The following is a 23,965-nucleotide window of genomic DNA, read 5'->3' as shown; positions in this document are numbered from 1 at the left end:
GTGCTCACCACCCAAAGTTAGTCTTCCTCCATCACTACATATTTGACCTCCTTACCTTTTCATATTCTCTCATCCTCTCCCTGGCTGGTAAACACCCTTCTGTTGTCTGAGTCTATGAGTTTATTTGTTTGCTTATTTGTTGCTTTCTGTTTCATATTCCACATATGAATGAGATCATATGGTTCTTGTCTTTTTCTGTCTGACTTATTTCACTTAGCCTGATACTCCCACGATTTATCCATGGTGTCGTAAATGGCAGTATATCATCCTTTTTTATGACTGAGTAGTATTCCACTGTAAATTTGTACCACATCTTCTTTATCCAGTCATCCATTGAAGGACATTTAGGTATTTCCATGTCTTGGCTACTGTGTATAATGCTACAATGACCACAGAGGTACATATACCTTTACGAATAAATGTTTTCAAAATTTTCAAGTAAATATTCAAAAAAGGGATTGCTGGGTCATATTAGGTAGCTCTGTTAAATTTCGAAGAACCTCCATTCTGTTTTCCATAGTGGCTGTACTGATTTACATTCCCACTAGCAGTGTATGAGGGTTCTTTTTTCTCTACATGGGCTCCAACACTTGTTATTTCTTGTCTTGTTGATGATAACCCTTCCAACATGTGTGAAGAGGAGGTATCTCATGGTGGTTTTGATTTGTATTTCCCTTATAACAGTGAAGTTGAGCATCTTTTTATGGATCTGTTGGCCATTTGTATATCTTTTTGGGGAACATGACTGTTCAGGTCTTCTGCCCTTTTTAAAATAGGATTGTCTTTTTGTTGTTACTGAATTGTATGAGTTCTTTATACATTTTGGATTTCAGCCCCCGTATTGGGAGTATCATTTGCAAATATCTTCTCTCATTCCATTGGTTGCCTTTTTGTTTTGTTGATTGTTTCTTTAGCTGTGCAGAAGCTTTTAGTTTGATGTTGTCTCAGTTGTGTATTTTTTCTTTTACTTCCCTTACCTTCGGTATCAAGTTCATAAATCCTCTCTAAGACCAAGGTCCATAAGCTTAGTACCTATGTTTTCTTCTATGTATTTTATTGTTTCAGATCTTATATTTAAGTCTTGATTCATTTTGAGTTAATTTTTTTGTATAGTGACAGATAGCAGTCTAGTTTCATTCTTTTGCATGTGGCTTTCCTATTTTCCTGGCACAGTTAGTGAAGAAGCTTTCTTTCCTCCATTGTATGTTTTTGGCTCCTTTGTGGAAAATTACTTGCCCATATACATGTGGGTTTATTTCTGGGCTTTCAATTCTGTTCTACTGGCGGCCCGTGTGTCTGTTTTTCTGTCAATACCATACCATACTGTTTTGATTATCGTAGCTTTGCAGAATAATTTTAAGTCAGGGAGTTTGATACTTCCAGGTTTGTTCTTTTTTTTCTTCAAGATTGCTTTGGTTATTTGGGGTCTTTTGCAGTTCCATACAAATTTGAGGAATTTTTGTTCTATTTCTTTGAAAAAATGCCATTGGGATTTTGATGAGGATTGCATCAAATCTGTATATTGCTTTAGGTAATGTGACCATTTTAACTATGTCAATTCTTCAATCCATAAACACAGAATATCTTTCCATTTCTTTGTGTCTTCAATTTCTTTCAATGTCTTATAGTTTTCAGTGTATAGGTCCTTCACATCCTTCGCTAAGTTTATTCCTAGGTATTCTAGTCATTTTGTTGCAATTGCAAATGGAATTGTCTTCTTCTTTTCTTTTTTATATTTCATTGTTAGTATATAGGAATACAATGGATCTTTGTATATTGATTTTTGAATTCTCCAACTTTACTGTATTTGTTTATTGTTTCTAATAGTTTTTTGATGGAGTCTTTAGGATTTTCTATACATTGAATCATGTCATTTGCAAAAAGTGACAATTTGACTTCTTCATTCCCAATTTGGGAATAAAAAATAAAATTTGCCTTTTATTTTTTCTCTTGCCTGATCGCTCTGGTTAGGAGTTCCGGTACTATGTTGAATAAATAACAGTGATGAGAGTGGATATCCTTGTCTTGTTCCTTATCTTAGAGGACAAGCTTTCAGTTTTTGCCATTGAATATATGAGCTGAGGATTTGTCATGTTTGGTCTTTATTATGTTGAGGTACTTTCCTTCTATACCCGTTTTATTATTTTAATTATAAATGGATGTTGTATTTTGTCAGATGCTTTTTTTGCATCTACTGACATAATCATATGATTTTTATCTTTTGTTAATGTGGTATATCACAACAATTGATCTGCATATGTTAAACTATCTTTGTGCCCCTGGAATAACCCCACCCTATCATGATGAATTATCTTTTTAATATTACTGTTGTATTCAATTTGCTAGTATTTTGTTTAGAATTTTTGCTTCTGGATGCATTAGAGGTATTGTTCTATATTTTCTTTTTTTGTGTGTTGTCCTTAGCCAAGTTTTAGTATTGGGATAATGTTAGCCTCATAAAATGAATTAGGAAGTATTGCCTCTGATTCCATTTTTTGGAAGAGTTTCAGAAGGACAGGTATTGAATCTTTGAATGTTTGGTAGAATTACTGGTGAAGCCATCTGGTCCTGGACTTTTACTTTCAGGGAAGTTTTTGATGATTGTTTCAATATCTTTACTGTTCAGTCTATTTAGATTTTATAATTCTTCGTGATTCAGTCTAGGAATGTTATATATTTCTAAGAACTTGTCCATTTCTTCTAGATTATCAAATTTGGTGGTGAATAGCTTTTCATAGTAATCCTGTATAGTCCTTTCTGTTTCTGTGGTGTGTTGTAACATCTCTCCTTTCTGATTTTGTTTGAGTCTTTTCTCTTTTTTCTTTAGTGAGTCTAGTCAGAGGTTTGTCAAGTTTATTAATCTTTTCAAAGAATCATCTCTTTGTTGCATTGATATTTTCTATTGTCTTTTTGTTCTCGTTTTTGTTTAATTCTTCTCTAATTTTTATTATTATTTTTTATTGACTTTGGGCTTCATTCGTTCTTTTTTTAGTTCTTTAAGGTGAAATGTTTAGTTGTTTATTTGAGATATTTGTTTCTTCAGGTAGGTCTGTAATGCTATAAACTTCCCTTATTACCACTTTTGTTGCATCCTCCAAATTTTTATGTCATATTGTCATTCTCATTTGTCTCTATGTATCTTTGGTCTCTTATTTCTTCTTTGACCCAGTTGTTGCTTAGTAGTATGTTGTTTAATATCCACATACTTGTGTTTTTTCCAGCTTTCATTTTTGCTATTGATTTGCAATTTCAAAAGATTGTGGTTGGAGAATACGCTTGGTATGATTTCAATCTTTTAAAATTTGTTGAGGCTAGTTTTGTGCCCCAGCATAGGCTCTATCCTTAAGAATATTCCCTATGCACTAGAGAAGAATATATATTCTGATGTTCTGGGATGAAAGCTCTGTAAGTATCGATTATGTCCATTTGGTCTATTGTGTCATGTAAGGCTGATGTTTCCTTACGGATTTTCTGTTTAGAGGAAACAATCCATTGTTGTCGATAGCGTACTTAGGTCTCTACTATAACTTTATTTTTGTCAGTTTCTCCCTTTAGTTCTGTTTGTAGTTGCTTTATATATTTTAGCGATCTCAAGTTGGGCACATTTATATTAAGTATTATGTCTTCTTGATGTATTGTCCCCTTTATTATTATAAAATGTCCATCTTTGCCTCTTATTACCTTCTTATTTTGAAATCTATTTCATCTTATATTGGTATGCTACACCCACTTTTCTCTGGGTGTCATTTGCTTGTAGTATCATTTTCCACCCCTTCACTTCGAGCTTTTTTTTGTTGCGGCTGAAATGTGTCTCCTGAAGGCAGCAAGTAGTTGGGTTTTGTTTTTTGATCCAATCTGCTACTCTGCGCCTTTTAATTGTGAGTTCAGTCCATTTACATTTAGAGTGATTATTGAATATTCGGTTTCTATGTAGCCATTTCATCTTTTTTTTTTTTTTTTTTTCTGATAGCTCGGTGTCTCCATTGTTTCTTTGTCCTTGTGTTTCTGTCTGTTATTTTAATTTGGTGGTGTTCTCCCTCCTCCTTCCTCTTTCTTCCTCCTTCTAGTATTTGACTCTTCACTGTTTAGCAGGTCGATAAGTAGAGGTTTTTCTTTTGTTTTCTAAAAGGTGGTACTGAAGCACAAGATTTTATTTTCTCTTACCTGCTCTACTAGGGCATCTTGGATCTGTGAGGGGCAGTGTCACCTCAGCTGTGGAGAATGCCCCATATTCCCTGAGGAGGTGGGCTTCCCCTTTATTATTGGTCTCTTTGGTCTTGGGGAACTACCCCATAGTGAGAAGTGGTGGGCAATGGGTCTCCTGGCCTGTGTGTTCCCAGTGCCACGTTTCTGTGGCCAGAAGCCACAGGCAGAGCTGCTCTGTCTGAGTTTATCCAACTGCTTCTACAAGACTCTGCTGTGGGGTAGATGGAGGGAAGCAGGTTTGCACATCTGAAGCTCTGTTCTTTTTAGTAGGCTTAGATGCAGTGAATACAGACTACTTAGGCTGGAAAGTTTTTTCTGCTTTTTCTCAGTCTTGTGAGTGAGCGTTTTACTTCTTGGTGGGCTACAGGAGGCTGGGGGCCGGGCAGATTTGTCTGGTGGTCGCAGTTTGTGGAATGCTGCCACCCTTTGCACTGCTTCTCTGCCCATTACCCTGGGCTCAGACTCAGTGTGTGCTGGACGCCTAAGCCTGATTTCTGTCTCTGCCCCTCTGGTTTGCCCAATGGGGGCTGCACCCTGACCTTTCACTGCTATTGCATCTGATGGGGCTGTGACGAGTGCCGGATTGCACCTGTGGCTCCCATCTCTGTCTTCCCTCCTGTCCCGTCTCCCCTTTTTGTTCCAATGTGCAGATATTTCAATGCTCTTATATCTCAGATATGTTTGAATATTGAGTAATGAATCCTTTGTTGAATTATAGCCGTCCAACTTGTTGTAACTTCAAGAGGGGAGACCTGGAGGTCCTCTCACACAGCCATGCTGCTTATGTCATCCTATAGTATGATTTTATTTGTGGCAATATTTATCTATTACTTTTTTGACTTGAAACTCATAAAATTAAGATAAAAACATTGCTTCTTTGATGCTCTTTTAATTCAGCTATATCACCTTCTCTTTCTTTATATTGCTGTTACCTTTTGATCACCTGGACAATTCTGCAACTTTATTAAAATCTTGAGAATATAGTGATTTTTCTCTTCAAAGTGTGAACAATTCTGAATGATAGTAATACCCTATGCGTAATTGATTGAACAGCACCAGGCTCTGAGCTTCTTTACTTCCTTATTTTCCGTGGTCTTTACAGCTCATCCATGCACTTTCACAGCCACTCACTGAGCACAGCTACCACTAGTTTATTAGTTTGTGAGGGCTTGCTAATAAAATACAACAGTCTGAGTGGCTTAAACAGCAAATTTATTTTTTCACAGTTCTTTAGGCAAGATCAAGGGCTGGTGGATTTGGATTCTTCTGAGGCCTCTCTCCTTGGTTTGCAGACCACCACCTTCTTACTGTGTCCTTACATAGGTATTCCTCTGTGTCCTAATGATCTCTTTTTACAAGGAAACCGGTCATACTAGATTAGAGTCCACCCTAATGACCTTAATTTAACATAATTACTTGCTTAAAGGCCTTTTCTCCAAACACAGTCACATTCTGTATTTAGGACTTCTATTTATGAATTTTTTGGGGAGGACACAATTCAGACCACAACAGTTTGTAAGAACTCGACCTTAAATGTCAAGTATTCAAATAGCTCACATTCTGACTTCAATCTCTCTCTCTTCCACCCTTTTCATTTGGCTACTCCTGCTCCATTTGTTCTCTGATGGCAGGGACCTCTTGTTCATTCACCATTTGCTTTCTCCAACCCATTAGTCCACTCTTGTCTTTACTTCCATATCCAGCTTAAATTTCATAATTATTCATTTCGATAAGGCTCAATAACGCTATTTTATTGCCTTGATCTCTCTTGTCCCTCTGTCTTTTCTTCATCTCCATCTGGCAAAAATCCATCCCTAAATGATCTCAAATGATTTATATTTGCCTATGGTGATCAGCCAAAGGTATCTGGAGATGCTCATATATCAGGGAAGATTAGGTCCTCCAGAATTTAGTGATTCAAATAGCTTTAACACAATCCATGGGATGGCTCAGCAATCCTATAACACTGTTCTTATCAACTCTATCTTTCACCCACAATGATCATTTACAAACTTCTCCACTCCTCACAGCTTCAAGCTTCTAACTAGCACTCTCATTCTCAGCATCAACCATTTCATAGCAAAACTAAGAGCCCTCAGGTAGGAACTCTTTCATCTTCCCACCACCAAACAAAATCCTGTTACCTCTGAGCCCATCTCTTCCTCTTTTCTTCTTTTATAATTAGAGATACTGTCTTCCTTCCTGCTTGAGGCTATTTCTGCCTATTGACCTTTGGATTCCACTCTCTCCTTTTTTCAAGATTTCACACTATTTATTTTTTCTTTCATAGAAATTTAACTTAACATGTTCACTGGATCACTGGATATGTTCAAGTCTCTCCCATTTACAAAATATAAATTCTTTGATCAGCTACTGCTCCATCTTTCTCTTCCTGGTTTTCTCAAGGGGATTGACCATTCCCACAGACTCTATTTTCTTACATCCTACTGTCTCCTTTACACTTTTTTTACTAGTTTCTAGTCTCATTATTCCACCAAATCAGCTCTCCTGAAGACACCAATGATATCCACCTAACATTTTTATTTTTTATATTTCAGGACCTCTTAGCATCATTTGATCCAGTTGACCCTTATTTCCTCTTTGAAATACCATTTCCCATTAACTTTTATGACATCATGCTCTTCTGGTTTCCTCCCCTACGTCTTGTAATCATTCCTTCCCAGTCTTCCTCACCCAGCCATTGAGTGTTGTTTCTTTAAGGCTCTGTCCCAATCTCTCTTCTCTGTTCTTGTGACCTAGGTGATACTATCCAAGTCCACAACTTCTTTATAAGCCAATGTGCCTCAGGATGTTTGCACATGGTATTTCCCTTACATAGCATGCTTCCTCAAACTCTCCCTTAACTCATTGTCTAATTATCTTCTACTCATCCTTCACCTAAAACATAGGTGCCATCTTCTCAGGAAGCTTTGCACAACCTCCTTGCTCTCACAGTACCTCTGCAATGCTTGTTGCAGTTACAATTTACATTTGTTTATATGATTTCTTAAATGATGGGCTCTCCCATTAGAGGTAAGCTCTATAATAACAGAGACAGTACCTCTTTTATTATAATTTTATCTCTAGCACCTTACAAAATGCTGAGTACATAGTAAGTATATAATAAATAACTATACAATAAAAGAACTAAATGAATAAACATTTTGAATAAGGTATGTATGGAGTATCGAGATGGGGATTTCCCAACCATGGTTTCAAACGTGATTTTGGAGCTCAGAGAGAGGTCCGGCCTAGAGAGATTAATTTGGAATTGCATGTGAGTGGTAACGAAACCTTGAGGTGGCTATAAAATTGTCCAGGGAACGTTTGTGGAGGGAGAGAAGGGAGGAGAGGGAAGAGGACAAAAACTTTGGGAATATTCACATTTAATGAACTCAAGCAGATAGAGAATAATCCATCAAAAGAAGCTGAGACTGTATATGCTATCCACATACTGCAGATTTTCCTTTGCGGTCCTAATTTTAATATTCTGCCATTTGGGCTAACATGTTTCACAACTACATTTTTGTCTCAGGAAATATGTATGACATCTATAAGGAAAACAAATATAAATCTAATTTTAACACTTAACTTTTTAATTAATGATATAATACTTGGTATCAATTGTGTATAGTAATTAATAAGATTGACTTATTACCCACAATAACTGCAGCTGGGAATTAAGTATCTTTCGAAAATAGTTAGTATACGTAGCAATTATATTTCCCCTGGTTTGTAATCCTTTTGAACTATGCTTCTAAAAATTTACCTAAGTGTAAATGATATGTTTAATCTTTGTCTTTTAGCCTGAAAGTACTTTACTGATTATCTGCAAGAATGGCTATATTCTTGAAGCTCCATGTCCAACCATGAAGGAGGAAGAGGAGGGAGATCATAATGTAGTTTCCTATGAAATCAAAGACATGCACATAAAATGTTTCCATTTCTCAAGTGTTAAATCTAAGATTCTGGTATGAGATATCCTTGAAGCATTATCTTCTAATATTTTTTTTTCTTAGAATATAACATATCCTGTGTTAAGTGCTAAGAAGATACAAAGAAGAATAAGACATAGACCCTGTATTTAAAGTCAGTGGTAAATAGATATTTAAATCACACTGCAAAGAAAATAATTTTAAGGCATGCAGAATAAAGAATATATAGTTCCGATGGAGGAATGAGAGGACAAAAATGACTGCACAGAGGTAACATTTAGTATGTAAAGACTGGGAAGAATTTTGAAAGGATGAAAATGAGGAGGAAGGCAATAAAAGCTGGGAAAACGTCCTGAGGAAATGCTGACTTATTTTTGGTGTTTTGGGGAAATGAAGAATGGACTGATGAAACAGGGATGCAGTTTGTGCAGGGATGTGGCAAGAGTCTGTGACCAATACATGGGGTTCCTTAAATACCAGCCACGGTGTTTCAGTTTATTTCTTAGACCATTGGGATTCATTGTGAGTGTTTGAGGAAGAGAGTGATATGACGAGATCATATAAATTAGAAAGATGGTTTTGAGGGGTAAACAGGAAGAAGTAAAAGATGGGAGGTAGGGATGCCAGTCTTAGTCACCTTTGGCAATAGCCAGTTGATAGCTGCTGAGGGCCTAAATCACAGTATTACTAGAAATAGAAACAACTTTCCTCATGGACTATTTCAGTCCACATAAATACATGGGCCGACAGTGACAGACTCTGAGGGAAACTGTATTTAGCTTCCTTAGTAAGAAAAAAAATGACAAAATAATTTCTGTACAACCAGGATCAATTGGGGTAATATAGAAGTAAAGTTATTCTAATGATTTAAAATATTTAATGATAAAAATGTATTCCCAAATTAATAATTATTTTAAATGACATTACTTGTTACATCAAGCTGTGAATTTTTCTAGGACCCTATCTTCCTTCCACTTTCTTTGTCATCCCCAATAGTGTAAAGGAATAATTGAATTGCAGCTGTTTGACATCTTCTTAATGTTTCTTTTGCAAAAGAGATTAATAGAAATTGAGAAGAGAAAGAAACAAAAGGAGTTGAAGGAGAAGGAAAAGGAAGAAAGGAGGAAACAGCTAGCAGCCACGATGGGAGAAGATGGAGAAAAAGAATTCCATGAGGAAGAGGAGGAGGAGGAGGAAGAGGAAGAGCCATTACCCGAAATCTTTATTCCATCCACCCCCTGTTACATCCTCTGTGGATTTTACTCTGGACCAGGGAAGTTCTGGGTTTCTTTGGTGAGTAATAATAAATATTTTTTTATCTCAGCCCTAATTCAATATTGTGAATAGTCGTTGTTGTTATTATTATTATTATTATTATTATTATTATTATTATTATTATTTATTATTTAAGTTAAACTCCCACGTGAATTTATTAAATCCAGACTGTATTAAAGGGCAGTGGTCTGAGAGGAGGGGGACAGTCGGGGGACGAGGGACAAGATGATAAGATGATGGATGGCCATGGGCATCCCAAAGGGGCCCTGGCCTCTCGCGCACCTGGCTCACCCCGTCAGCAGCGCCGCCTTCACTTCACCATGATTCCCAATGGTGCTGGGGGGGCGAGATGGCCAGAAACACAGGAACAGACGGACAGACAAACCATGTGCTCTGGCCTGCCCCAGCCCCTACACCACACACTGGGCCCTGGTCTAAGGAGGCCCCCAGCCGCCTCGGCCCAATCTGTCCAGGGAAAGGGCGACAAGGAGGAGAGGCGAGGGACCCGGGGTAGCGCGGGGCGCTGGTCGCCAAGAGCCGGAGTGGATGAGGAGGACCAGGAACCGTTAATCCCTTTTCTTATCCTGTGCTGGCTTTGGAAGGACTTCCTGGGGGTGGGTGGCAGCAGAGCTGACCCCCTGGGTGGGCGTGGCAGGCAGGGACTTGGAGGCCTCCTCCCTGGCGGCAGCGGTGGTGGTGGTGGTGGTGGTGGTGGTGGCAGCGATGGGTGGGATGCGAGGGCCCCCGTTGCTGTCCCGGCCTCTGCCACGGGGATAGCTGCTGTTGGGGCCTCACCACTCATGCCAAACTCGTTCATTCTTAATTTTCTCTTATGGTAAGACTTCGCTTATTAACTACTGTTAAAGATGTGAATTTCGATGAATATGAGTTACATTATTTTTACGTAATCTTAATATCTCTCTTATATTTCTACTTATTATATCTGTTATCATCTATGACAACCATTTATGTTCCAGAAGGTCAAAGGGGAAAAGAATCGAAGGTAGAAGGGCAAAAGGCTAAGGAGGTTTGCTGGCCAAGTTTGTTTCTTTTAAATTTTGAAAAGAAATTTTAGTATTTTGAAAATAATGGCAGTTCTATCCAGTAGACTTTTGCTTACATTTTATCTATAGTTATGATGTTTGGCCATATAGAAGTCTGGGAAGATGACTGTTTTTAGATGACCACGTTGCCATCCTGAACAAAATTGGGACTAGGCTACTAAAGAAGAATAGAAAAATAGATACTGGGGAGACAAGTACCGGGACTGTCACAATGATGTGACAATTACATCCTCTTATTATATATTCTAGTCTTATAAAACATTTTATTGATCTCCTGCAAAGCAAGATTTCGTTTATTATAAATTTATCACAAATTTCAATTCCATTCAAAAAAAGTAATAATTGACATAAAAGTATATGGGAAAGATTATTACTAAATCATAACTGGTCCAGGTCTCTGGCCAGGCCAGGACACTGGCTAGCTAAGGACTATTGTTATAAGGAGCGATGAGAGTTAACCTCTTCCCTCTTCAACTTTTCCTAATATATCTTTGATAGCAACATCTAAGGAGACAAGAAGAATAGAAAGTAGTGATGGAGGCAACTTAGAACTTCATTTTATTAATGCCTTTACCCTTCGTCTTCTCTGTTTTATGACACAATTATTAATGGCTACTCTCGTGAGGGGTTCAAGGGGTAAAGGGATAAATAAGACATGGTTCCTGTCCTCAGGAAGTGTCCTCATAATCATGTGGGAGAGAGGTACCGAAACAACTGTAATATAATGTAATATGTAATAGAGTTCTAGTCTCCTTGAAACATATATGTAAAAATTATGCTTTAACATATTTACTGCTTACTCTAAGAGTTGCAAAAATAAATATCACATGGGTCATACTTACAGTAAAACTATATTTTTTGTTCATCTGAAATTCAAATTTAACTGAGCATCCTGTATTTAAAATCTTTTCCCCAGTTTTACTGAAATATAATTGACATATAGCACTGTGTAAGTTTAAGGTGTACGGCATAATGATTTGACTTACATATATGGTGAAATGATTTCACAGTAAGTTTAGTTAGCATCCATCCTGTATTTTTATTTGCTAAATATGGAAACTTACTTATTCTACCATTCTAAGTCATCTACCCAACCACCCTATAAAATAATTGCTTTTATTTTCATTTTACATGAGAGGAAACGAAGGTATAGAGAGGTTAAATAACATATCCAAGGTCACATATGACAGATGGAACCAGGATCTGGACTCAGGCAGTCTGGGTCTAGAGTCCATGCTCTTAACCGTTAAACTACACCTGCCCATAAGGTTAAGATATAGAGGCAGTGACTCTAACCCAGCTTGATCCGCTTACTTGCCAACTTTGTGCCTACACATAAGCAGATGCTGTAGAACACCAATCTTATATTGAAGTCATGACCACAGATCTCAAATTAGTACTCACACTGCAGGCTGGTTCTACTGCCCAGCCACGTCCACTTTCCTACTTTCCAAATTATTACTTTCATCCTTTCTTCTCCTCAAGCATTTTGTACCTTCTCTCACTTTCTATTGACAACCTCATCTCACATTTTACTGAAAAAAATAAAATAAAAGCAATCAGATGGAATTTCCTTATCTTGTCTCAATCAGATCTAATGCTCTAGAGGGATCCATACAAGTTTTTTCTACTTTGCCTATTGCTACAAATCGTTAGTGGTCCCCTGCAACTTTCCAAGAACACACTGTTTCAGATGGCCTTTTGACCTCATCCCTTCTCAGTTTCTCAGAGATTTTGCTCCTGAAATAAGCCATCTGGTCTTATATAATCATCAGCTTCTCTCTGTTTACTCAGTTCTTATCATCAGCACATACACATGCTCTAGGACTTAAATTTTTTTCCCCTTAACCTCTCTTTCTTCCCCTTGCCTCCCCCCCACCCCCGCACCTTACTGCTCCTTTGTAGGAAAACTTTCAATAGTTTTTGTCGTCATCGACTTCAACTTTAACCTCCTGTTTGGTCTTTAACCCATTCTAGTTGGGCTTCTAACTCCACCACTTCACTTCATCAGAGATTTCCATATTGCCAAGCTCAATGGTCATTTCTCTGTTCATTTGACCTTTCAGAAATATTTGATAGCGCTGACCCTCCATCCTTCTAAAACACTTTCCCTGGCTTCTGAGACATGACAGTGTACTGATCATTTCTTTTTAGCCTCTTTTGCTGGCTTCTCATTTGCTGAACAAGGTTGAAATTTGAAGTATTCTAGGATGTGCTCTTGGACCCCTTCTTTCTTGCTAGGTGACTTCCTTTAGTCCCATGGCTTTAAATATCAATTATGTGCCAGTGAATCTCAAATTTTTCTCTATTCTTGACTTCTCTAATATTCAGACTTGTATATCTATCCAACTTGACATCTCTCCTTGGCACCTCAAAATTAACATATCCAAAATATAACTTTTAAACCATACTTGTCTCATACAAACCTACTCTATCTCAGTAAATGAGACAAGCATCCATCTACTTACTAAGAAAAAACTCAGAGTTGTTAATGATTCTTCTCTTTCCTTTGCCTTTGATACCCTTATTTTCAAAGTATGTCTCTTATAAGCAGCTTATGGTTAGGCTTCTTTTTTAATTCTGTAGGATGATCTTTGTTTTTATTTTAATAGAGTACTATATCTAATTACATTAAGATTAAATCTACCATCTTAGTAATTATTTCTTTTTATCACACCAATTCTGTGTTCTTTTTTCCACATTCTATTGGATGATTAAGGTAGTTTTTTCCTCCAAGTTTCCTCCTGTATTAGATTATTAGTTATACATTTTTAAAATTCTTTTAGAAGTGATCCCAAAGATCCTAATATGCATCCTTAATATAATTTGATATAAATTTATTCTTTAACTAGTTCCAGAGGATAAAAGATCTTAGAGCACTTTAATGCCAGGTATCCTCCTTCTCCCCTCATTATGTGTTTTATTTTTATATATGTATTTATGTCCCCCCAAAGCATTTTACTATTGTTTTTACTCTTGATATCATTTTGGTTTATCCTTTTTCTTGATATTACTTTCTTTCTATATCTTTGTAATTACATCTTCTGCCTAAAAGATAGCCTTTGATATTTTCTTTGGTGTAGGTATGTTAGTGATAGAATCTCTATCTATCAAAACCATCTCTAGAGTGTTTTGGTTTTGTTTGGTTTGGTTTGGTTTTAAAGTGTCTATTTTGCCTATTTAAAAATTTTTCTGGATATATTTTCTTTTCAAAACTTTGATATCTTTTTGTTACCTTTTGTCTTTTATTCTGCCAGCTGCATCTTTTTATTATTTCTTTGAAACCTAATGTATCTTTTTTCCTCTGGTTGTTTTTAAAGTTTTGTGCTAAAAAGTGTAATTTCTTCACATTTATCTTGCTTGTGGTTCACAGCATTTCTTGAATTCTAGTAGTTTTATAAAATACTCAGCCATTACCTACCACAGTATTGCTTCTGGGCCACCATTTTACCCTCTCCTGGGGTTCCAATTTTACGTATGTAACCTTTATCACTATGTCTCATATGTATCTTACATGCCTTTTTTTTTTTGGTATTTTTCATCCTTTTCTCTTTCCTGCTTTAGTCTGTTCTTTTCTGATCTCTATCCCAGCTTTATAATTCTATCTTTAGCTTTGTCCAGTTGCTTTTAAACCAATCTATTGAATTTTAAATTTCCATAATTTTTTGGTTCTAGAATTTTTATGTTTTCCATTTACTTTTTTATAGATTCCAGTTGACTTCTAAAATTTTCTATAGTGCCTTCAAATTCCTTACATATATTAATCATAGTTATTTTGAAGTCTGTTTTGTTTTTTTATATCAATAAATGTTTATTGATGATTAACAGAGATGTGAATAGATGAGCAGATGATAGATAGCCTGTTTTTTAACATGGTAGCATTCCAGAGGCTACCATCTATTATTAGTGATGTAGGCAAACAGTTTTTGTCAGTGTATTTTATTTAAGGAGATTTTCCATTTGTCTACCAAGCAAGTATAACTTTTGTAAGTCAAACACAATTACATCATTAAAACAGGACAGCCATGAGAGCATTGCTTGTTAAGGATGCTTGCAAATACCGAAAATACCATGGCATTCAAAACCTAAATGTCAGAGAGAGCATTAGAGAGGCAAAAGCAAGAGTCTTTTTGAAATGCAATCCATTTAGAAAACACCTCTATCAATACCTCTTATGATTTTGTTTCTTTGATCTGTTTTTTCTTTTGATTATCAATCAAGTCTTGTCTTTGGTAATATGCCTAGTTTTTTAAATTGAATGTTAGACCTTGTATGTGAAAAACTGTAGCACTAGCTCAAGTCTCTCTGTGTATAAATCCTGGAGATTTATTTTTGGTTTTGGAAAGCAGCTAGTAATCTTAGATCACTTTCATCATTGAGATGACTTGAAATTAGGCTTCACTTCCTGTGAAGACCAGTCCATTTCTCATTTACTCGTTTACGCCCTACACTGACCTATAAAACTCTATTGTTAAATACTACTTATTCAGAATAATACTTGAAATAAAATGGAATTCAGTAGGTAGTCAGAAGTGATCTTTCTCCTATACCTCTTTTATGTTTAAAAATTTGAAATAATCAAAAATTTCTCATGTGGTCATATGTGTCTTATACACAAGTATCACCTTCTATGTTATTTATCTCTTTTCCAGGATGGCTATGATGCTGGTTTTCTTTATCACTGTGAGTTCCCTACATATGACAAAAACAGTGATATCACAGAAAAGAAAGATGAACCTTTTGATTTCCGTTTTCTTGAGGATACAGAGGATAATCCCATTCATACTATCACTTTCAGGTGAACAGAATTTCAGAAAGCTTTAAAGAACTATAACTCATTAGTGTCTATATTTTAGTCCATTATGAACATTGTCAATTTTTAAAGATCTGTCCAAATATAGGGGTACTCAAACCATGCAAAATCAATTAAAGGAATAAATAGTATCAAAGCTAATCCTAAAATTATTTCAATACCCTCTATCAAATATTCTGTCAAAATTTCTGTTTATTACACAGTTAAATTGTATAGATTTACTCTCAGTTACTTAGGAGAATTCTACTGTGCGGTCAGATAATGAAAGTTTAGGGTTACAGTGATTCTGGAGAAATGAATTGAATTATTAGTCCTTTAATAATTGTGAATTAAGCATGTATGTGAGTCATTCTTTTGCAGACCAAATATAATAGCTCTAACTTTCAAACTGGTTTCCACCCCCCCCCCACTACCCTTTTGTATTAGTTTTCTAGGGCTTCCACAGTTTGTTAGGGCTTTAACATGTAAATTTTGAGGGGGGACAAAATTTAATCCACAACACATTTGTTATTAAAAATTTAGTCATTTTTAAAATAAGTTAAAATTAAACATTATTTTTAGATTAATATGAAAACAATTCACTGTCTTTTTGTTTCATAGTATTAACCAAGATATGATGTTTTGTGGAATGCAAGATGGAGCAATTCGAGTCTATATCCTAAATGAGAATGATCTTTCATTGAAAAATATGGAGAACTACTGGCACTTTAATATACATGACAGTACTTATGGATGTATTAAAGGCATTTCTACTAGCTTTGATGACCGTTTTTTGGTGACTGCTGGAGCAGATAGTAATATTTTTGTTTTCAGCATTTTTCCTGAATTTGAGTTAAGGAAAGGCATCAAAGCCAAAGTGCCATCTGCCAGGGTATGTAACTAACTCACAACAATAACAACAAAAACGCTTTACTTAAAAATAGTGATGTTAAAATTGCTCATATTCTTTAAAAATTGAAAACTATTTAGACACATTTACCTTGTAATCTAATCTTTCTACCAGTATTATAATTTTGACTTACTGGTGCTTCTTTTTCAAATATTAAAGGCATTGAATTCTACTTATTACTAAAGGTACAGAATCCCCCAAATTAAAAAGACTGTGTCAATTTTTCTGTATTAATCGCTTTTATTGATCAAAGTTTGCTTTCAAAATGCACATTTTTTTCAGATATATATTTTGCTTTTCATTTATTCATTCACTTATTGAAGGGGCATATGAAAAGTATACACCATAATTTGTGCCTTTGAAAGGAGTTGTAAAAATACTGTTGTTAGTAGTATTAGCATATGACAATGTGGATCATGATTAAAGATTCCGTTAAATTATTCTATTCTTAGGTATATTTACATTGTTGGCTTTGTGATGAAGATTGAGGATTCAGATCCCCAAGTTATATCCTTTTGTCTTGTCACAGGACCTGAATATTTTATTATTAAAGTGGTTCCCTTATATAAAATTATTAATAACTGTTGGAATTGCTCCTAAGGAATAAGGAATTAGAAAGACCATAATGAAAATTCCTATGAACACATTGGCTTCTCACTTAACAGATAACCAACTTCAAAAGAACAAAAAATGTGGGGAAGAGTTGAATAGGTAGATTTTCATTTCTGTTAATAGCAAAATTTGGAGAATGGACTGCTGTCTGAAGAGGTCCAGCTCAGGAAGAGGAATTATAGAATAAAAAGTTTATGAACAAGAAGAAAACCGAGTGCCAGCTCTCTCTATGGAAACCAATATTGGAAACCCATTCTGTATTTCTATAACAGTGTGCTTTTGTTTATGACTGCAATCAACATTTCTTAAGTCACTGAAGCAGATTCTGCTTTTAAGAGGGCAAAATCAGAAAGAATTGAATAAACAAAAAGCTTTTCACAGGACCTGAATTTTCTATTATTAAAGCCCTGCATGGGTCTGAGGTTTCTACCTTACTGTACTTTAGAATCAGCTAGGAAATTCTTAAAAGTACAGATGCCTGAGCCCTACACAAGAGCAATAAAACCAGGATCTCTGAAGGTAAGACCCAGACATCAGTATTTTATAAAACACTCTCCTGTGATTCTAACGTGCAGCCGGGATTGAGAACAATTGGCATATATTTCAGAATTGTTGAAAATACCTTTGTTTAACTCAAACTTACTGTAAACAGCTGAGGCCAGGAGATCCTGGAAGTCGTACTGATTTGGAGAGCTAAGGGGCTTAGCTCTGAGCAATAAAAGAAAAAAATAAGTACAATTCAAGTTATGTCCTAAGTGATTATCAGTAACTACAATGTATTAACCATCACTATCTCTTACATTTGTCATGATTTATGACTTCTTTTTACTAAAGTCATCATAAACCTGTCATATAAAAATATGTAGTTACACTTCGTATATATAAAGACTAGTGCTGTAACAAAACAACTTCATTAAAAGAGAGTCTTTGTTTCAATGAATGTCATCAAAAGAGACCTATCTGTTATAAAGGAGAATAGAGAATAAACAAGTTGAATTTTACTGAAGAACTTATTAGCTAGCAAACTAATCTTTGTTTAGTTCACCAGGTTATAAGTCCTCTTCCTTTACAACCTAAGATATTTTACAGCACGGCACCTGAATAAATGAAGTTCTTCGAAGTAATTTCTTCATAGTACCCTTTAATTTAAACTGATTTTTAAGGCGAGATTTATATTTCTGATTTCATCTTTCTTAAAAAGGGGGATTATCTTATTCTGTGCATTTCCCACTGTATGTCTTCATTTGGTAAGGTCAAGTGAAATGCTTACTAAAAAATTTAAGAATATATATCTTTAAAAACCTTCCTAGCACACTCATGGAGTAGTTTTGGGGAATTATGCATATATAAAAAGGATATGCTAAAAAAAAAATACCCAGCATTTTAAAATAAGTGGCGCAGAAAATTTTTGTGTGTATTCTTTGATAATAACACCTGAATATTAATAATTTGCATTTTGAGGGGCAATATGGGGATATTAACATTTTGCATACATATGATTAAGTTTCAAGACTTTCTCCACCCCTTTGAATGAAGCGGAAACAAATAAGTTTAGTTAACTGCAATATTGTCCTTAGTTTATTTTTTGTGAAAATACTTTTCAAGCATATAATTGCTAAAAATTGGCAGGGGAAAGAAAACCCCTCAATTTACTTTTAATTAGGTGTTTTAAAGGAAATTAGTTTTAAAGGACTAATTTTTTACTCCCCTTCCTACAGTTTGGAATTGAAACAGAGCCAATTCCAGAAGATATTGAAGATCCCAAAGCCTACAGGTATGGAAATTTTCAATAAATACCTATGAAGTCTGAACTTTTTGCAAAACAAACCAACATTTTATGGAAACTGACAAAGCAAAATGAATTTCCAAATATTTGAATACTAATTTTCTCTTTGCTATATCTGTAGTTTATCCTTTTAAATTTCTGTTTTCAGTATTGAGGATGCCAGAAAAAAAAGAGAACATGACAAACTAATGAAAGAGGTGGAAGCAATAAAGGCGGGGAAGAGAGAACAGCTCAGAGCTTTGAGGAACGAGTTTCAGAAACTACTACAAATGAATGAAGAATTACCCGAGCATATGCAGTTTAAACGAACAGTAAGTCTAAAATAAATTTGATTTTAATTTTAACATATGCTATTTCTAGTTCAAAACCAAGTACTATTTGGCCGATAGGTATGAATTCTTAAAATCATCTTTAAGCTTCACTTTTTAATCTGGCCAGTCAATATGTTGGCAGCAGCTAAACTACTGTAGAACTTGTCATACAACTTGGTTGGGATACAGATAAACCTCTTTATTTCTGGATTTAGCTACCTTACTAAATCTGTGGTTTGCCTAGTCCTATAATTCTAGAGGCATTTAACCAATTTCAAATAAAAAATGCTTCGGTGAAATCATAATGGTTAACTCATATTGGTTAAAAGATGTTTATGCTATTTTACCAAGAAAAAAGTTGACATTTGCAGAATTTGGGTGACATAATTAAAAATAAAGAATAACTGAGACAAGTTCTGTGCACTTTATGCACATCATTACTTAAAACACAAGCACCTCTGGAAAGAATAATTACTACTTCCAATTTGATATGAAGGAAAGCCCTGGCATTTTTACAGGGGTGAAGGTAAGAAACATGAGGCTGCTAAGTATCCTTATGGGAAGTAAGCCCCCTTGGTGAAAGATATTGATCTGGAACTTGGTGATGTTAAGAAGATGACAAAGACTTTGCTTTCTTTCCTGAGTAGAGTCATATGAGAGATGTTCAGCTAATGATCAACTGTCATGAACTTCTGTCCTGTGCCCCCATGGTTTTGTAGTAGTTAGTTGCTTTGGAGTAAAGGGAATATATATTTTAAACTTTGTAAGGGAAGCATTTTTTTTTTAACTTTGTACGTTCTTTAAATATTCTAGCATTCATTATTTTTACTGTGAAGAAAATCTTTTAATATGTATCTTTATTTGCACTGTTCATTTCTGAGAACACGTTTTCATATTTTGTGGAAGATTAAAAGTATGTTATTCCTTTCTAGAATGGAGAGAGTTTAAAATATTTGGGAGAGAGTTATGCTGCATAAAATTGAATATAGAATTTAAAAAATATGTATGTGTAAAATAAGATCGATGAATTACATTGATAAAAGTACCCATTTTGATGAACAAATCTACTTATCTGCAGGATTTTGATCTAGATTCCAAAATTCGTGCTGAGATTAACAGAAAAACAGTTCATAAAATTCAACAAGTGGAAAAGGAATTAGCTTGGGAAAAAGAGAAACATCAACTTGGCCTAACGAAGCTACAGAATAGGTAAGATCCATATTTCTTGCAAGTTAAGATGTTTGAGAGCATATTTGAATAAAGTAGTTTATAGTGGCTTAATCAAAGTGGTCAAATTAAAGGTTTCTTGAAATATGCACTAACACCTGAGATCTCAAGGAATCCTCTTGTCACTCCTACTGATATTTTCCTGAGCTTTCTACTCATTCCTTCCTAGTTTAAATCTGAGAAATTTGTTTAACAGATTTTTTGCAAACCAAATTATGTGATACAAATTTACTTTTCATTTTTGACAAATTATTTTTTATCTAATTAATTCTACAGCATGCCCATATTTAAAAAAATCAAAAATAAAATGTTACCAAAGGACTTATAATAAAAGACGACTGTCAACTGTCTAATCCCTCTCATGTACCAATTTGACTTCTCAGGGAAAATTTCTTTTCTTTGCCTTTTTGAGATGTAATTTATACACAGTAAAATGCATAAATCTTAATTTAACAGCTTGATAAATTTTTACAGATAAATAAACACATGTATCTGCTACTCAAATTAAGAACACTTATAGTACTCCAGAAAGTTCCCTCATGAGCCCTCCCAGTAAAAATTTACTCTCCAAAGATTAATGTTTATCACCATAGATTAGTTTTGTCTGTGAACTTCATATAAATTAAATGTTGCAGTATGAAGTCTTTGGTATCTGACTCCTTAGTATCATACCTAAGGTTATCTGTGTTGTTGTAGATATAAGTAGTTCATTCTTTTTCACTGACTTGTAATATTCTATTAAATGGTTATACTACAATTTAATCATTTAATTGTTGATAAATAGTTGTTTGTTATATTCTTTTGGCTACTATGAATAATGGGGCTCTGAACATTCTTGTGCATGTTTTTTGGTGGACATAAGCACTTATTTTTGTTTCCTGTGTAACCAGGAGTGGAACTGCTGCTGGGTCATAAGTAACAGTTTTCCAAAATGGTTCAATCAGTTTATACTCTGACAATCACTACATGAGAAATTGAATTGATCCCCATTAAATTAGTTTCCTAGGGCTTCCATAACAAAGTACCTCAGACAGATCTGGAAGTTCAGAATCAAACTGTTGGCTAAGTTTATTTTTTCTGACTCTGTCTTATGCCTCTTTCTGAGAGTCTGGTGGTTTTCCAGCAATCTGTGGTGTTTCATAGCTTGTAGATGCATCATTCCAAATTGTCTGCCTTCACATGGTGTACTCTCTGTGTCCCTCCATATAATCATCCCTTCGTGTGTGTCCAAATTTCCTCTTTTTATGAGGACACCAGCCATGTTAGGACCTACTCTAATGATCTTATTTCAATTTGATCACCTCTGTCAAGACCCTGTTTTGAAATATGGTTATATTCTGAGGTACTGGTGTTTAAGACTTCAACATCGTTTTGGGGGACACAATTAAACACATTACATTCATACTTTTCATCACGTGGTATTATCAGTTCTTTAAATTTCAGCCATCTGTAAGTGTATCTCAGTGTGGTTTAAATTGGCATTTTCTTGATGAGCGATGACTTTTATCCCATTTTCCTATACTTATTGATTATTTGTATAGTCTTTTGTTAGGTGTTCGTTCAAGTCTTTTGTTCATTTTAAAAATTGGGTTGTAGGAATTATTTATATAGTCTGGATATGAGTCCTTTGTCATATATATGACACATATACATGTCTCATGTGTGTATATATATGTATATATATATGAAACAGATATGTGTGTATGCATATAAAATATCTTTCTCTAGTCTGCGGCTTATCTTTTCATTCTCATGGTGTCTTTTTGAACAGGATTTTAAAATTTCAATGAAATTAAATTTATCAATTTTTTCAATGTATCAATATTTTCACTAACTCTTATAGTTAGTGCTTTTATGTTGTATTTAAGGAATCTTTGTCTATTTCCAATTCATGAAATAGTTCTGTTTTTTTCTAGAAGCTCTGTTGTTACCTATCTCGAATAATTTTTGTGTGTGATATAAGATAGAGGTCAAGTGTCATTTGTTCCTGTTTGGATATCTAATTTACCTAGTATCGTTTGCTGAAAAGACTAACCTTTCCTCACTAGATTATAGTGATGTTTTTGTCATATATCAGATAACCATATACATGTGGTCTGTTTCTGAAATCTTCATGCTAGTCCATTGGCCTCTCTTTGTGCTAGTATCACATTATCTTAATTATCTTGACATCTGATATTATAAGTCCTCTGGCTCTATTCTTCATCCTCAATATTGTTTAGGTCCTTTGCATAGAATAAACTTGTCAATTTTGACAAAAAAACGCTAAGATTTTGATTGGAATTACATTGAATGTATAGATCAACTTAGACATAACAGGTATTTAAAAAATACTGAGGTTTTCAATCCATAAACATGATATATCTTGAAAAGAATTAACTTTTATATTTCTTCTAGTGGTTATGACCATACATCTAAATAACATATCTCTAAGAATTTATTATTAATCATTATTTATTGACTTCCTAATATAAGTACGGATTTTACTTACCTTAATATGCTCATGCTTTTCTCTACCTTCTTGAACATATAAAATATATTATAATAACTGCTTTAATGTTCTTCTTTGCTAGTTAAATGATTCGTATCATTTCTGGGTTCGTTTCTATTGATATTTTTCTCTTGGGGTCATGTTTTTCTGCTATCTTGACTGTCTTAAAAATTTTGATTGGATGCCAGACATTGTGAATTTTACATTGTGGGTGCTGGGTGTGTTTTTTTTGTTTTGTTTTGGTTTTTTTTACATATTTTAAAATATTCTTCATCTTCAAACTAATCAAAAACAGACTTACAAATATAGTGGACAATTTGGTGATGGACAGAGGGGAGGGAGGTTGGGAGGCTGGGAGAATGGGGTGAAGGGTTAAAGAAGTACAAATTAGTAGTTGGTAGTTGGGCACGGGGAGCATGGAATAGGGAATGTAGTTAGCATTAATATGATGGCTAAGTGGAGGGCCAGAGGAGGGAGGGAGCAATTGGGGGGATTGTTTTATGAAATTATAGATGTCTAACTAATGTACTGTATACTTGAAACTAATTTAAATAAATAAATTTATTTTAAAAAATGCAAAAAAAAAATTCTTCATCTTTATTCTGGGATTTAGTTAAGTTACTTGAAGATAGTTTGATTTTTTGAGGCTTCCTTTTACTATTTGTTAGATGGAATGAGGCAGCCATTAGTCTAGAGCTAATTTCTTCTCACTACTAAAATAAAATTCTTCTAAGTACTCTACCCTATGTCTCATATCTTATGAGTCTTGTGGGAATGCAAGCAATTCCAACATGTGTGTATAGGGGGCAGGTCTGGGGATGATTCTACCTGCTTCCTTCTGATGTTAGCCTCAGATAGACTCCTCACATGTATGTGCTAATCAGGATTCACCTGAAGGCTGGAAGGAAGCCCTCTTCAGCTCTCCAGAGTGCTGTCTATGTGCACCAGTCTCCACTTTGGTTCTCTTGCCTTGTGAATTATGGTACTCTTTACCTGGCATTGAATCCCTGAATACTTGAATTCTTGGATAATATTTGAACATTTAAATCCCAAATTATATCTAGATTGCTACCCACCAAGAGATGAAAGTGGGTAAGAAGATTCTCTTGGGAGGAACCCTCAACATAGTATCTTATGTTTGGCTTTAATAAATATTCATGAAATACTTGTAAATGTATATATGGCAAGTATAAATCTTAACTCACAAATGCAGGAATATGAGCAACATGGCTATTATTTTATTTAAATTAATTAAATTTGACTCTGAGCTTCTATTCTAGTAGGCAGACAGGAAAGTCAGTCTTAGTCCCACTGAGGCTCATTGTCGCAGCCTGCCTGCTTCTTTCAGCTTTATTC

At 35.0% G+C, this 23,965-nt stretch overlaps 1 protein-coding gene across 4 annotated transcripts in view; it reads left to right on the top strand.

Annotated features, from left to right (window-relative positions):
* The window catches only part of CFAP44 (cilia and flagella associated protein 44), a 112,168-nt gene that overhangs the window by 43,806 nt on the left and 44,397 nt on the right, over nt 1-23,965 (top strand). For all 4 annotated transcript variants that reach the window (XM_039842998.1, XM_039842997.1, XM_039842995.1 and 1 more), the window contains 7 exons: nt 8,013-8,177; nt 9,198-9,434; nt 15,133-15,278; nt 15,894-16,164; nt 18,513-18,568; nt 18,729-18,891; nt 19,970-20,100. In XM_039842998.1, the coding sequence (XP_039698932.1) occupies nt 8,013-8,177; nt 9,198-9,434; nt 15,133-15,278; nt 15,894-16,164; nt 18,513-18,568; nt 18,729-18,891; nt 19,970-20,100 (1,169 nt within the window). The remainder of the gene's footprint in view (nt 1-8,012; nt 8,178-9,197; nt 9,435-15,132; nt 15,279-15,893; nt 16,165-18,512; nt 18,569-18,728; nt 18,892-19,969; nt 20,101-23,965) is intronic.

This window comes from Pteropus medius, unplaced genomic scaffold (assembly GCF_902729225.1).
Source record: "Pteropus medius unplaced genomic scaffold, Ma_sr-lr_union100, whole genome shotgun sequence".
Taxonomy (NCBI): domain Eukaryota; kingdom Metazoa; phylum Chordata; class Mammalia; order Chiroptera; family Pteropodidae; genus Pteropus; species Pteropus medius.
Note: the sequence above shows the minus strand (reverse complement) of the source record. Positions and strands in the feature narration are given on the sequence as shown.